This window comes from Palaemon carinicauda, chromosome 4, assembly GCF_036898095.1.
Source record: "Palaemon carinicauda isolate YSFRI2023 chromosome 4, ASM3689809v2, whole genome shotgun sequence".
Classification (NCBI taxonomy): domain Eukaryota; kingdom Metazoa; phylum Arthropoda; class Malacostraca; order Decapoda; family Palaemonidae; genus Palaemon; species Palaemon carinicauda.
In genome coordinates this window covers 192341160-192356562 of record NC_090728.1, presented here as the reverse complement: position 1 = coordinate 192356562, position 15403 = coordinate 192341160, and the positions used below count along the sequence as shown (strand labels likewise).

General features: G+C 35.0%; 1 protein-coding gene across 2 annotated transcripts in view; it reads left to right on the top strand.

Annotated features, from left to right (window-relative positions):
• The first annotated feature begins 200 nt into the window (after nucleotides 1–200).
• Nucleotides 201–15403, top strand: part of LOC137640314 (intermembrane lipid transfer protein VPS13A-like) — a 158496-nt gene continuing 143293 nt past the window's right edge. For both annotated transcript variants that reach the window (XM_068372947.1, XM_068372946.1), the window contains exons 1-4: nucleotides 201–259; nucleotides 2062–2260; nucleotides 6535–6660; nucleotides 11019–11166. In XM_068372947.1, the coding sequence (XP_068229048.1) occupies nucleotides 2111–2260; nucleotides 6535–6660; nucleotides 11019–11166 (424 nt within the window). In that variant the 5' untranslated portion in view covers nucleotides 201–259; nucleotides 2062–2110. The remainder of the gene's footprint in view (nucleotides 260–2061; nucleotides 2261–6534; nucleotides 6661–11018; nucleotides 11167–15403) is intronic.

Sequence of the window (15403 nt, the reverse complement as noted above, 5' to 3'; positions counted from 1 at the left end):
TCAAAACAAATGTTACTGTATACTCAAAACAAATGGTACTGTATACTCAAAACAAAGCCACAATTAATTAGCAGAAGTTTAATTGTCAGACGAAAACAATCAACAACTTATTCTTATCATCTTATCTATCGTGTTAACAAACTTATCTCACTTCGATAAGTTCTGCCCTTCTCCGATAAGACATTCATCATAAATCTCTCAGTTCCCTGTTGTTGTGTGTGGCGAATATGTCAATATTTTCTTTTTAAGTCGTATCTTGGTATGTCTTCTATCAATATTTTTCTTTTTTAAGATCAACATTGTCCTAATCTCGTTTTATCTTTTAAGTATTTTCTTATATGTTTTTATATTATTTGTTTTCTTTTACTTATAGTTGAATGAAGTGGCAAAGAATTAAGATATTATTATTATTATTATTATTATTATTATTATTATTATTTTTATTATTATAATATATTATTGTTATTATTACTAGCTAAGATACAACTCTAGTTGAAAAACATGATATTATTATTATTATTATTATTATTATTATTATTATTATTATTATTATTATTATTATTAGCTAAGATACAACTCTAGTTGAAAAACATGATATTATTATTATTATTGTTATTATTATTATTCTTTATTAATTGTGGTTTTGATTTCATATATTGTATTAAATTGATATTATCTAAATTAATACCAGTGGTGTTATGTAGATACTATACTCAATTTATTCTAGTGAGGCAGATATGTACCGACTCGCAGCGAGTGCTCTTTTAGCTCGGAAGTATTTCATGCTCTCTGATTGGTTAGAATTATCTTGTCCAACCAGTCAGTGATCAGGAAAATTTTCCGAGCTAAAAGGGCACCCCTGCGAGTCGGTGCAAATCTGCCTCACCAAAAAAAAATGACTATAGTGTGCCAAAGCCGTCAAAAGTGACGTACAAAATATTTAGGTATATATGGACACACGCGCAAGCTCACACACACAGATTCAACCCTTCCCACCCCCTCCCCCTTTCCTTAGTACAGCTCGTTAGTTTGGCAATTTGTCGGATAGTGTGGTTCCCGAGTGTACCTCTCGGGATACCCCCTCTCACCAGGGTATGACTACACTCTTCCCACTGAGATAGTAAAGAATATATATATATATATATATATATATATACATATTTTTATATATTATATATATGAATATATATATATATATATATATATATATATATATATACACATATATGTATATTTATATATATTTACATGTATATATATATATATATATATATATATATATATATATATATACACCCAGACAATTGGTCTTTATTATATAGTGGAGACATATCGACCTGCAAGAAACACATTTGTTAAATCTATAATGGTATTTCACTAGGTAAGAAAACCCTTCAATATTACCATTATGAAAATTGATAACGAAACTATTATTATTATTATTATTATTATTATTATTATTATTATTATTATTATTTTTATTATTATTATTACTTGCTAAGCTACAACCCTAGTTGGAAAAGCAGGATGCTATAAGGCCAAGGGCTCCATCAGGGAAAAATAGCCCGGTGAGGAAAGGAAATAAGGAAATTAATAAACGGTATGAGAAAATAATAAATATAAACTATTTTAAAATCAATAACATCAAAACAGATATGTCATATATAAACCATAAAAAGACTTATGTCAGCCTGTTCAACATAAAAACATTTGTTGCAACTTTGAACTTTTGAAATTCTACCTATTCAACTATTATTATTATTATTATTATTATTATTATTATTATTATTATTATTAGCTAAGCTACAACCCTAGCTGGAAATGCAGGATGCTATAAACCCAAGGGCTTCAACAGGGAAAAATATCCCGGTGAGGAAAGAAAAGTACGTTCTATGTAGGGTCGATGTTTCTGGCCAGCGTTCTCCATCTACCTCTACCCCACACATCATCACCGGTTAATCCCTTTGATCGAAGGTCATCCCTGATACATAGATATTACTGTTCTTAGAATATTTTACTTTTTAAATGAACTGAAATCAACTTCTTCCATTTCTCTTCCAGACGCGAACGACTTTTGTGATGTGGTGATCAGGTGGAGGAGACCCGCGTGATGGAGTGGCTGGCGAAGAAAGTCGTAGCAGGTCTCGTCAATCGATTCTTCGGTCAGTATCTGGAAGATCTCAACACCCAGGAGGTCAACGATGCTCTTCTGTCGGGCCAGGTCAACCTCACAAACCTCAAGATCCGACACGATGCCCTGGTGAGTCCCTGAAGGGGGGTGTTAGATTTTGACTCAATTTCTCCGGAGTGAAGCTGGTGATGATGTGGTCTAAAAACTCTAAATTATCTGATTTGTTTTTTCTGTTTTTATCCGTCTTTTTATATCAATATATCTAAAGTGTAAGAGTCCACGGATTTATGGGTAAACAATCGAACAAGAAACGTTTTCTTAGTTTAAATGTCTTAAATTCTAATCAATAATTTCTCTTGCTAACATATCTAACCATTAAACCATTAAAAATGTATGTGCGAACACCGTAGATTTAGTAACTCGTTCCCCATGACATTTACCATAAGTTTCATTTTACTCGATCTTTATGGTTTAACTTTATCCTAAAAATTAGCTGTTCTAGGGGGGTAGAATATAGTCACTGTTGTTTTGTTTATTTTTTAATTGTTTGCTCTGAATATTTTCAACTTTATATATAAACGTTAACATCTTGTAACTGTAAATTCTCTCGACTTAATATCAACCCTTGTGGATGATTTGTTCGTGCTAATGTTGATAGAACACGTACGATACCTATTTGGGTCAAGTGTTAATTTCTCTTTTATTATATAATTTTTACTTTAATAGACTTTACACTTTCTCGTAAAGAACTATTTTCATTGTTCACCATTCAAGACAGATCTAAATAGAACACTAGAAAGATAGGCTTAGGAACACTAGAAAGATAGAAGCAGGGAAAGATAGGCTTAGGAACACTAGAAAGATAACACAGGGAAAGATAGGCCTAACCAAAATAGAACACTAGAAAGATAGAAGCAGGGAAAGATAGCCTAACTAAAATAGAACACTAGAAAGATAGAAGCAGGGAAAGATAGGCTTAGGAACACTAGAAAGAAAGAAACAGGGAAAGATAGGCCTAACCAAAATAGAACACTAGAAAGATAGAAGCAGGGAAAGATAGGCCTAAACCAATCTTTAATGAGAATACTTTAAGAATAACAAAGGTCTTTAATTACCTCCACCAACAAAATTGGAAGGAGGTTATGTTTTACACCCTACCCTGTTTGTGTGTTTGTTTGTGTGTATGTGTGTTTGTGAACAGGTTCCTGGTCACAGTTATAATCGTAAAGTAATGGAACTTTCCTGGATTAACTGTTATGTAAAGAGCTGGAAATTATTAAATTTTGGAAGGTCAAGGTCAAAGGTCAAAGGTCACGGTAAAGCAAAATATCCAATTCACTTAGTCATAAGTTTGGACATCGTTGTCACAGAGACTTCAAACTTGGTTCATTTTTTAGCGTATGAAAATCCACGCCAATTAATACATGTAAATGTCAAAGGTCAAGCATAAGCTGCCGCGGCGGAGGTCTGCGCTCTACTGAGTGCCCCTCTAGTTTAATATTATATACCTGCGTTTTAAAAGTTCAGTAGCTAAGAATACGTAAATATTATTACTAGAATTCCATTAACTTTTAATTCTAGAGTAAGGAATTGGCAGACACTTTCCCCACCTTTCCTTCGAGATAGTTATATGTTCAGTCATTTTTATGTTCTATTTTAGATAGCTGAGGAACTTAGGTAGAATTTTTTATATATATATATATATATATATATATACATATATATATATATATATATATATATGTATATATATATATATATATATATATATATATATATATATATATATATATATAGGCCTATGCGTTTGTTTATACAGCATTAGCAATGTTAAGTGCATGATCAGTATTTGGTTTTTATGTGAAATGTATAAAAAAAGCTATAAAGGCAACTATATATATTACCTAAGTAAAGAAACTTGGGAGTATATTATAGAAAAATTGAGAGTTGTTAGTATATTATAGATTGACAAAGAAAGTCCCAATTGGACATTTATATATATATATATATATATATATGTATATATATATATATATATATATATACATATATACATATATATATATATATATATATATATATATATATATATATATATATATATATACATATATATATATATATATATATATATATATATATATTTATATATATATGTAGAGCTGAAAATGTGCTATCTGTTGTGTGAAAGTTGGTATTTTTGTTTATTATTATCATTATTATTATTATTATTATTATTATTATTATTATTATTACTTGCTAAACTACAACCCTAGTTAGAAAAGCAGGATGCTATAAGCCCAGGGGCTCCAACAGGGAAAATAGCTCAGTGAGGAAAGAAAAAAAAAGGAAAATAAAATATTTTAAGAAGAGTAACATTAAAATAAATATTTTTTGTTATATATATATATATATATATATATATATATATATATATATATATATATATATATATATATATATATATATATATATATATATATATATAACAAAACAAGAGGAAGAGAAACAAGATAGAACAGTGTGCTAGAAGTGTAGCCTACCCTCAAGCAAGAGAACTCTAACCCAAGACAGTGGAAAACCATGATACAGAGGCTATGGCACTACCCAAGACTAAAGATCAGTGGTTTGATTTTGGAGTGTCCTTCTCCTAGAAGAGATGCTTACCATAGCTAAAGATTCTTTTCTACCCTTATAATTTTTGAAAGCATTTTGACACTTATTAATACTTACTGTTTTTTTTTACCTTAGGATTTATTTATTAGTGATGAGTGATGGATTTTCTATACAGTATACATCACTAGAAATTCTGGTATTAATCTTATAAAGGAAATTTGCCTGGGATTCTTAACGCATTTTTGGATTACTAAAAAAAAATCTGTTATATTGCTTTGATTTTTTATGAAAAAATATAATTTCGATAAAATATAGAATTAGATTTCTTTAATCAACTTTTTTAATAATTTGTAAACAATAAATTTTATTTGCCCAAGTATTTTTGTAATAAACTATAAACAATAAATTTTATTTGCCCAAGTATTTTTGTGATAAACTATAAACATTAAATTTTATTTGCCCAAGTATTTTTGTGATAAACTATAATCAATAAATTTTATTTGCCCAAGTATTTTTTGATAAACTATAATCAATAAATTTTATTTGCCCAAGTATTTTTGTGATAAACTATAAACACTAAATTTTATTTGCCCAACTATTTTTGTGATAAACTATAAACAATAGATTTTATTTGCCCAAGTATTTTTGTGATAAACTATAAACACTAAATTTTATTTGCCCAAGTATTTTTGTGATAAACTATAAACAATAAATTTTATTAACCATGGTATTTTATGTAAAATGTAACCAATATATTCCATTAACCTTAGTATTTTTATAAAATCTAAACAATATATTTCATTGACCCTAGTATTATTTTTATAAACTGTGAACAATACATTTCATTAAATAGTATTTTTTTTTTTATAAACTGGAAACAATAAATTTCATTAACTCTTGTTATAAAAAAAAACAGTTAACAGTAGATTTTATTAACGGTAGTTTAAAAAAAAAACAGTAAACAGTATTTTTAATGAACTAAATAATTCAATTCGTTAATCCTAGCATTTTTGTTTATAAACTAAACAATAAATTTCATTGACCCCACCATTTTTTGATAAACTGTAAACTCTAAATTTCATAACCCTTACATTTTATTGATAAATTGTAAACAATACATTTAATTAACCTAGAATTTTTCTATAAACTGTAAACTATAAATTTCATTAACCCCAGCATTTTTTTATAAACTTTAAACTATATTTTTCATTAACCCTGGCATTTTTTGATAAACTAAACAACAAATTCCATTAACCCTAGCATTTTTTGATAAACTGTAAATTATAGATTTTATTAACCCTAGCATGTTTTTCATAAACTCTAAACAATAGATTCCATTAACCATAGCATTTTTTGATAAACTGTAAACTATAGATTTCATTAACCCTAGCATTTTTTGATAAACTGTAAACTATAGATTTCATTAACCCTAGCATGTTTTTCATAAACTCTAAACAATAAATTCCATTAACCATAGCATTTTTCATAAACTGTAAACTATTAATTCCATTAACCCTAGAATTTTTTGATAAACTATAAACTAAAAATTCCATTAACCCCAGCATTTTTTGAGAAACTGTAAACTATAAATTTCATTAACCCTAGCATTTCTCTATAAACTCTAAACAATAAATTACATTAACCCCAGCATTTTTCTATAAACTCTAAGCAATAAATTCCATTAACCACAGTATTATCTCCTATCAACAGCTATATTACTATCAAGTACTTTCATTAATCAGTACAAGCATTACAAATTATAGTAGCATTGTCCTCTCTTCTTCCAGTCTTTCCTGGACATATACTATGGAAGTCCGCTGCCCATTGAGGTCAAGAAAGGCATTATTGGCCGAGTATCTCTCACCATACCGTATAGCAGCTTTTTCACCCAGCCTGTGGTTATCAATATTGAGGTAAGTTTAAACTTGGTCTTTCTTGTGGGCTATGTTTTGTTACATCCCCCATCGAAGTTGGAAGGAGGTTATGTTTTACCCCCTTTTTGTGTGTTTGTCTGTTTGTGAACAGCTTCATGGCCACGATGTTTTACCCCCTTTTTGTGTGTTTGTCTGTTTGTGAACAGCTTCATGGCCACAATGTTTTACCCCCTTTTCGTGTGTTTGTCTGTTTGTGAACAGCTTCATGGCCACAATGTTTTACCCCCTTTTTGTGTGTTTGTCTGTTTGTGAACAGCTTCATGGCCACAATGTTTTACCCCCTTTTTGTGTGGTTGTCTGTTTGTGAACAGCTTCATGGCCACAATGTTTTACCCCCTTTTTGTGTGGTTGTCTGTTTGTGAACAGCTTCATGGCCACAATGTTTTACCCCCTTTTTGTGTGGTTGTCTGTTTGTGAACAGCTTCATGGCCACAATGTTTTACCCCCTTTTTGTGTGGTTGTCTGTTTGTGAACAGCTTCATGGCCACAATGTTTTACCCCCTTTTTGTGTGGTTGTCTGTTTGTGAACAGCTTCATGGCCACAATGTTTTACCCCCTTTTTTTGTGTTTGTCTGTTTGTGAACAGCTTCATGGCCACAATATTTTACCCCCTTTTCGTGTGTTTGTCTGTTTGTGAACAGCTTCATGGCCACAATGTTTTACCCCCTTTTTTTGTGTTTGTCTGTTCGTGAACAGCTTCATGGCCACAATGTTTTACCCCTTTTTTTTTGTGGTTGTCTGTTTGTGAACAGCTTCATGGCCACAATGTTTTACCCCCTTTTTGTGTGGTTGTCTGTTTGTGAACAGCTTCATGGCCACAATGTTTTACCCCCTTTTTGTGTGGTTGTCTGTTTGTGAACAGCTTCATGGCCACAATGTTTTACCCCCTTTTTTTGTGTTTGTCTGTTTGTGAACAGCTTCATGGCCACAATGTTTTACCCCCTTTTTTTTGTGTTTGTCTGTTTGTGAACAGCTTCCTGACCACAATTTTAATCGTAATGAAACTTGCAGGGATTAACTTAAGTAAAAAGCTGGTAATGAATAAATTTTGGAAAGTCAAGGTCACGGTCAAGTAAAATATCCAGTATGAACAGCTTCATGGCCATAATTTTAATCATATAGTAATGAAACTTGCAGGGATTAACTAGCGTAAAAAGCTGGTATTGATTAAATTTTGGAAGGTCAAGGTCATGGTCAAGTAAAATTTCCAATTCACGTAATCATCAATAAGTTTGGACGTCGTTTTCACAGAGACTTCGAATTTGGGTCATATTTGAGTATGAGAAAATCCTCGCCAATTAATAGGCTACATGTTAAGGTCAAAGGTCAAGGTCGAGCAAAAGGTCGAGAAATAAGCTTCCGCGGCGGAGGTGTGCGCTCTACTGAGTGCCCCTCTAGTTTTTAATGCTATTCATTTGGTTGACCAAATCTGTTATAGGACTTGTAACAGCAGCAGTCACAATACATCCCCTTACAAATTTCAAACTATATTAACGTATAATCACTCTAAGGGGATGTGTTGTGACTGCTGTTAATGTGATAGACAACATCATTGGCTATGACATCACCAGTGGATGTGGCTTTCAACATGATTGGCTATGACGTCATCAGCGGGTGGGGCTTACAATATGATTGGCTTTGACATCATCAGGGGGTGGGGCTTGGGAGACATTACTGGCTATGACATCACCAGGGGATGGGGCTTTCAACATGATTAGCTATGACGGCATCAGAGGGTGGGGCTTGGGAGACATGATTAGCTATGACGTCATGAGGGGGTAGGGCTTGGGAGACCTAATTGGCTATGACATCATCAGGGGTGGGGCTTGGGAGACATAATTGTCTATGACATCATCAGGGGTGGGGCTTGGGAGACATAATTGGCTATGACATCATCAGGGGTGGGGCTTGGGAGACATAATTGGCTATGACATCATCAGGGGTGGGGCTTGGGAGACATAATTGGCTATGACATCATCAGGGGGTGGGGTTTGGGACACATGATTGGGTATGACGTCATCAGGGGGTGGGGCTTGGGAGACCTAATTGGCTATGACATCATCAGGGGTGGGGCTTGGGAGACATAATTGGCTATGACATCATCAGGGGTGGGGCTTGGGAGACATAATTGGCTATGACATCATCAGGGGTGGGGCTTGGGAGACATAATTGGCTATGACATCATCAGGGGTGGGGCTTGGGAGACATAATTGGCTATGACATCATCAGGGGGTGGGGTTTGGGAAACATGATTGGGTATGAGGTCATCAGGGGGTGGGGCTTGGTAGACCTAATTGGCTATGACATCATCAGGGGTGGGGCTTGGGAGACATAATTGGCTATGACATCATCAGGGGTGGGGCTTGGGAGACATAATTGGCTATGACATCATCAGGGGGTGGGGTTTGGGAAACATGATTGGGTATGACGTCATCCGGGGGTGGGGCTTGGGAGACCTAATTGGCTATGACATCATCAGGGGTGGGGCTTGGGAGACATAATTGGCTATGACATCATCAGGGGTGGGGCTTGGGAGACATAATTGGCTATGACATCATCAGGGGTGGGGCTTGGGAGACATAATTGGCTATGACATCATCAGGGGTGGGGCTTGGGAGACATAATTGGCTATGACATCATCAGGGGTGGGGCTTGGGAGACATAATTGGCTATGACATCATCAGGGGGTGGGGTTTGGGAAACATGATTGGGTATGACGTCATCAGGGGGTGGGGCTTGGGAGACATAATTGGCTATGACATCATCAGGGGGTGGGGCTTGGGAGACATAATTGGCTATGACATCATCAGGGGTGGGGCTTGGGAGACATAATTGGCTATGACATCATCAGGGGTGGGGCTTGGGAGACATAATTGGCTATGACATCATCAGGGGGTGGGGTTTGGGAAACATGATTGGGTATGACGTCATCAGGGGGTGGGGCTTGGGAGACCTAATTGGCTATGTGACTGGCTATGATGTCATCAGGGGATGGGGCTTTCAACATGATTAGCTATGACATCATCAGGGGATGTGGCTTTCAACATGATTAGCTATGACGGCATCAGAGGGTGGGGCTTGGGAGACATGATTAGCTATGACGTCATGAGGGGGTAGGGCTTGGGAGGCATAATTGGTTATGACGTCATCAGGGGGTTGGGCTTATTTCGCCCGGAATATCTGCTGCGACTATTGTAAGGGTAAAATTAAATATTAATCTATTTATTTGGCTTTTAGAATGTAGTTAATATATTAGAATGGAATTTTTCATGGATTAGTTATAATTAGCAAGTTTTTTAGAATGTAGTTAATATATTGGAATGGAATTTTTCATGGATTAATTATAATTAGTAAGTTTGTCTATTGTTTTACTTTAGTTATGACATCCAATAGATTTGCATTACACAGTGTTGTGGTGGCCGATGTGGTAACGTCCCTAACTGGTGAACGCCAGACTGGGGTTCGAGTACCACTCAAACTCGTTAGTTACTTTGATCGCTACAACCTCACCATCCTTGTGGGCTAAGGATGGATGTCCGGGGGAGCCTATAGGTCTATCAGGTGGGTCATCAGCAGCCATTGCCTGGCCCTCCCTGGTCCAAGCTTGGATAGAGACGGGGCTTGGGCACTGATCATATGGTATATATGGTCAGTCTCTAGGGCATCGTCCTGCTCGATAGGGCAATGTCACTGTCCCTTGCTTCTGCCATTCATGAGCGGCCTTTAAACCTTTATTATTAGAGCGGGAAAATTAATATATTTATTCATATATCTCGCTCTCCAAAAGCTTGGTTTGATCGACCTTTATCTGTAAAATTTTGGAACTTTTTCTCCAATTTTGTATTCATTTCTTTGAAGATGTTATTATTATTATTATCATTATTATTATTATTATTATTATTATTATTATTATTGTTGTTGTTGTTGTATAAATTATCATTATTAACATTATTATTAAAATTATTATTATTTTTATTGAAATTATTATTATTATTATTATTATTATTATTATTATTATTATTGAAATTAATAATATTAGAATGATTAGAATGATTAATATTAAAATATCCTTTCTTTACTGAATACCTGAATGTTATTATTATTATTATTATTATTATTATTATTGTTATTGTTATTATTATTATTATTATTATTATTATTATTATTATTATTATTATTACTACTAGGTAAACTACAACCTTAGTTGGAAAAGCAGGGTGCTATAACCCCAAGGACTGCAACGGAGAAAAATAACCCAGAGAGGGAAGAAAATATGTAAATAAACAAACCACATGAGAAGTAATGAATAATTAATAGAAAACATCTCCCATTTTCAGGACGTATTCATTCTCGCTACTCCTGTTGTTGCATATAATGAAGAAAGGGAAAAGGATCTGGAACGAGCGAGGAAAAGGCAAACCCTGGCTTACCTCTTTCCCGACCCCATGCCCATAGACAGTGCCCAGGATACGTCAACTCTTTGGGGTATGTGTTACGTTTTCTTCAATTGGGCTTATGTCCTCATGACCGAAGAGACTGTTTGTCGTGTCAGTATTTTTACTTGTTCCTGTATATATATATATATATATATATATATATATATATATATATATATATATTATTTATGTATATATACACACACACACACACATATATATATATATATATATATATATATATATACTTACACACACATATATATATTATATATATATATATATATATATATATATATATATATATATATATATATATATATATATATATATATATATATATATTTATATATATATATATATATATATATATATATATATATATATATATATATATAAAGAAATTGAGTATTTTAAAAACTTCTTGCACAAATCCCTAGTAAAGCGACTCTAGCGTGATTATTGTCTTGCACAGTAACTTTTCTTAATTTGGATGTATTATGAAATGTTTAAATTAATATTAATTAGCTATATGCTGATTATCCCAAATTTTATTACATATTCATATGAGAAACCACTAAACCAGTCATAGTTTCCACCACAACTACACGTTTAGTCAGTGTTTGGTGTTTCAAGTGTTGTTTACATGAAAGCAGCGTTGCCAAAGGTTCATAAAATTTTGTTAATGAGGTAAAATTTTAGTAATATTTCCAAAACTCCTCATATAGCCTACAAATTTTCACACAAAATGTAATAATTGATTAAGGAAATCTAGACATTCTTTCAGGTGGAATAATTTTGCTACTGTTTAGGCTATATGATTCTAGGTCTAGTTACTTTTCTGCAAATTGGTAATACTGCAATCAACAAACAAACGTTTTTTCCCAGGTCGTATTTAGCAACTGTGTGTTTGTATTATTTCGTAACTCAGGAAACAAAGTCATTATCAGTATATTGATTTATTACAAAATATCAAAAAAATTGAGGAAATAGATATATATACTGCATAAACAACTAATATGTCATAACGTCGTCTGTTATGAGACCATGTTTTCTTGTAGAAGGGGGTTAGCAAGTCATCAGCTGATTACCAAAAAAAAAAAAAAGGAAAAAAATGCTACTGTACTTCATTAAAGAAAGTGCAATATAAAAATAAATGAATTTATTACATATGAATGATAACTGTAGGTTTATATTCTATCTCTCGTCAGTTTGAGTGCTTGTATGTCAATAGTTTGGTGTTTGAGGGGTTTCAAACTCCCTTATACAACTTTTTCTTAAAGTGTTAAGACGCAGGGTGATTTTTTTTTTGGGGGGGGGGGAATTTTTCGTGAAAAAGTCTGTAATAAACCAATATTTTATCATTTAATACAGTAAGCAAAATGACATTTGACTTATGTAGCTGCAAGTCATACAGATTAGATTCAGATTAGGCCTACCTTAGTCCAAAATTTAGCAAACTTTTCTTGGAGTCAATTAAGTTGGTAAGTTCAGGACCTTCTGTATACACACACACACACACACATATATATATATATATATATGTATATATATATATTTATGTATATATGAATGTGTTGAGGTGGTTTGGCCATGTTGAGAGAATGGAAAATGGCTGTCTGCTAAAGAAGGTGATGAATGCGAGAGTTGATTAGAGAAGTACAAGAGGAAGGCCAAGGTTTTGGGTGGATGGATGGAGTGAAGAAAGCTCTGGGTGATAGGAGGATAGATGTGAGAGAGGCAAGAGAGCGTGCTAGAAATAGGAATGAATGGCGAGCGATTGTGACGCAGTTCCAGTAGGCCCTGCTGCTTCCTCCTGTGCCTTAGATGACCGCGGAGGTAGCAGCAGTAGGGGATTCAGCGTTATGAAGCTTCATCTGTGGTGGATAACGGGGAAGGGTGGGCTGTGGCACCCTAGCAGTACCAGCCTAACTCGGTTGAGTCCCTTGTCAGGCTGAGAGGAACGTAGAGAGGAGGGGTCCCCTTTTTTGTTTCATTTGTTGATGTCGGCTACCCCCCAAAATTGGGGAAGTGCCTTGGTATGTGTATATATATAACGGATTTTGAGCGAAGCGAAAAATCTATTTTTGGGTGAGATAGCCATGGCGTCCTGATGGAAGGTTCCTTTTTGGTAGCTTCCTTGGGTATAAGACTACTAAGATATTCCCAGAGAATTTAACCACAGGTTATCAAAGAATTCTAACTTCTGGAGCGAGTATCTCAAAGGTTTCCCTTTAAGACATCGTAATACAACAGGGGACGCGCATGTCTGAACGCGCCACATAGCTATCTTCACCCCGAACAGAGTTAATGCTTCGGTGTGTAAGGACTGAGAATAGCTGGGAGCCGTTCCACAGCTAATCTCCCTCGTGGCTACTACTGATACTCGAGACGTAAACAAACGGACGCCATTGCTCTAATGACGTCACGCCCGTCTTCATCCTGAAGCCAGTTGCTGCCCATCGCCATGATACAGTAGCACAGGGTGGGAACAAAACTGGACGAAGTAGTAGGGAGGGTCCATCAGGACGCCATGGCTATCTCACCCAAAAATAGATTTTTCGCTTCGCTCAAAATCCGTTTTTTGGGCTCAAGCCATGGCGTCCTGATGGAAGAGTACCAGAGAATCAATGTATCGTGGTAGATTTTCCCCTAGTATGAAGTGCCTAGGCATTGACAAAACAGCAAAGTAATCTTAGATAAAGAACCATAGGGAAGAAGTATCCTGCCCCCCTTGGCAGTGAAATTCCCATGGGCTATGCCGACGTCAAAGTGGTATTGAAGGGCTATTCATCCTGAGAGAAGAACTTGAAGAACTTAGAGATGAAGCTGAATGTTTGGTATTTGTATAGGAACATTCTGAAATTAGACCAGTGGTGGTTGGACACTGTGTATAGAGTTCATCTCTTGGGTATCAGAAGTAAGCATTCGTGTAGGAACCTTACTTAGTCAGGGTGAATATAATTTAGGATTAGACATCTTAAATTCTTCATAACCATAAGAAAGGAGGAATAAATAAAACTATGACAGGTATGTATTTCATAGTAAGTAGGAGCTGAAAGAGACGCACAAGTAATAAAATAGAAATTTTATTTCACAAATGCAGAAATTAAATAATTTACAGCAAAAAGTAAAGTTCATTTACAGTAATAATAATGTACATAGAAATAAAGGCTTGCTCTTGAATCTGAAAAGGAATTTCAGGATATTAGTAGGTACTCGTTCTCGAGGAACGCAAGTCTTTAATTAAAACACATCATCCTCAAGGCATGCGGCACTTGTGTGACACTATGACATTTCAACTGGGATAAGAACAGTTATAAAAGCACTAAGTGTTTTTCGACATCACTATGAATCGCTCGAGGGTCAACATAGGCACCCGAAGAGTTAGAGTCCCAAGTAACTCACTGTTCTACGCAGAGTTAGGTGCAGGTTTCATAACACTACCTGCGGCTACCACAAAATGTTTGACTTCGTGCACTTGTTTCGCATAGTGTTTAAAGAAAACTCGCGAGGACTTCCAGCCCGTGAAGTTTTTAAGGCTTTCAAAGTCCATGCTCTGAAAGAAATTCAGAGATGATGCCACTTTTCTAGGATCATGACCAGCGGGTGTACTGTTCGGATCCGCTCTGCGAATGAAGTAGGTGATTTTCGCTCTTAATTGTTTCAGTGACAGGTCGCTGCCCGATGTTTCTCCTTTGAAGAGTTGGCCTCCACCAGAGTTCGAAGTTCTGCGAAGATAGACCTTGAGGCTCTCTACTGGACATAGAGAGACATCCTCCTTCAGGGGGCATATTCTCCAAGGGCCCCATCTTTTGGTGGGTAATTCATTTTTAGCGAGAAACGTCGGATCAGGGGAGAGGGTCACTTCTCCTGAATCGGTAAACAGGATGTGTCCTTCTTCTCTTGATAATGCCACTATTTCGCTGACTCGAGCTCCCGAAGCGAGAGCAAATAAAAATATAACTTTCTGAGTCAGATCCTTGAGGGGGCATGAATCGTTGTCCAAGTTGGAGGCGAAATGGAGTACCTTGTCTAGTGACCAGGAGATCGGTTTCGGTGGGGGTGCTGGACGTAGGCGAGCACATGCTTTTGGTAGTTTGTTGAAGATGTCGTTGGACAGATCAATTTGGAAAGCATATAGAATTGGTCTAGTCAAGGCCGATTTGCAGGTTGAAATCGTATTGGCTGCTAATCCTTGTCCATGAAGGTGAATAAAGAAGGACATACAGAAATCAATCGTGATTTCTTTAGGATTTTTTGTCTTGACGAAGGAGACCCATTTC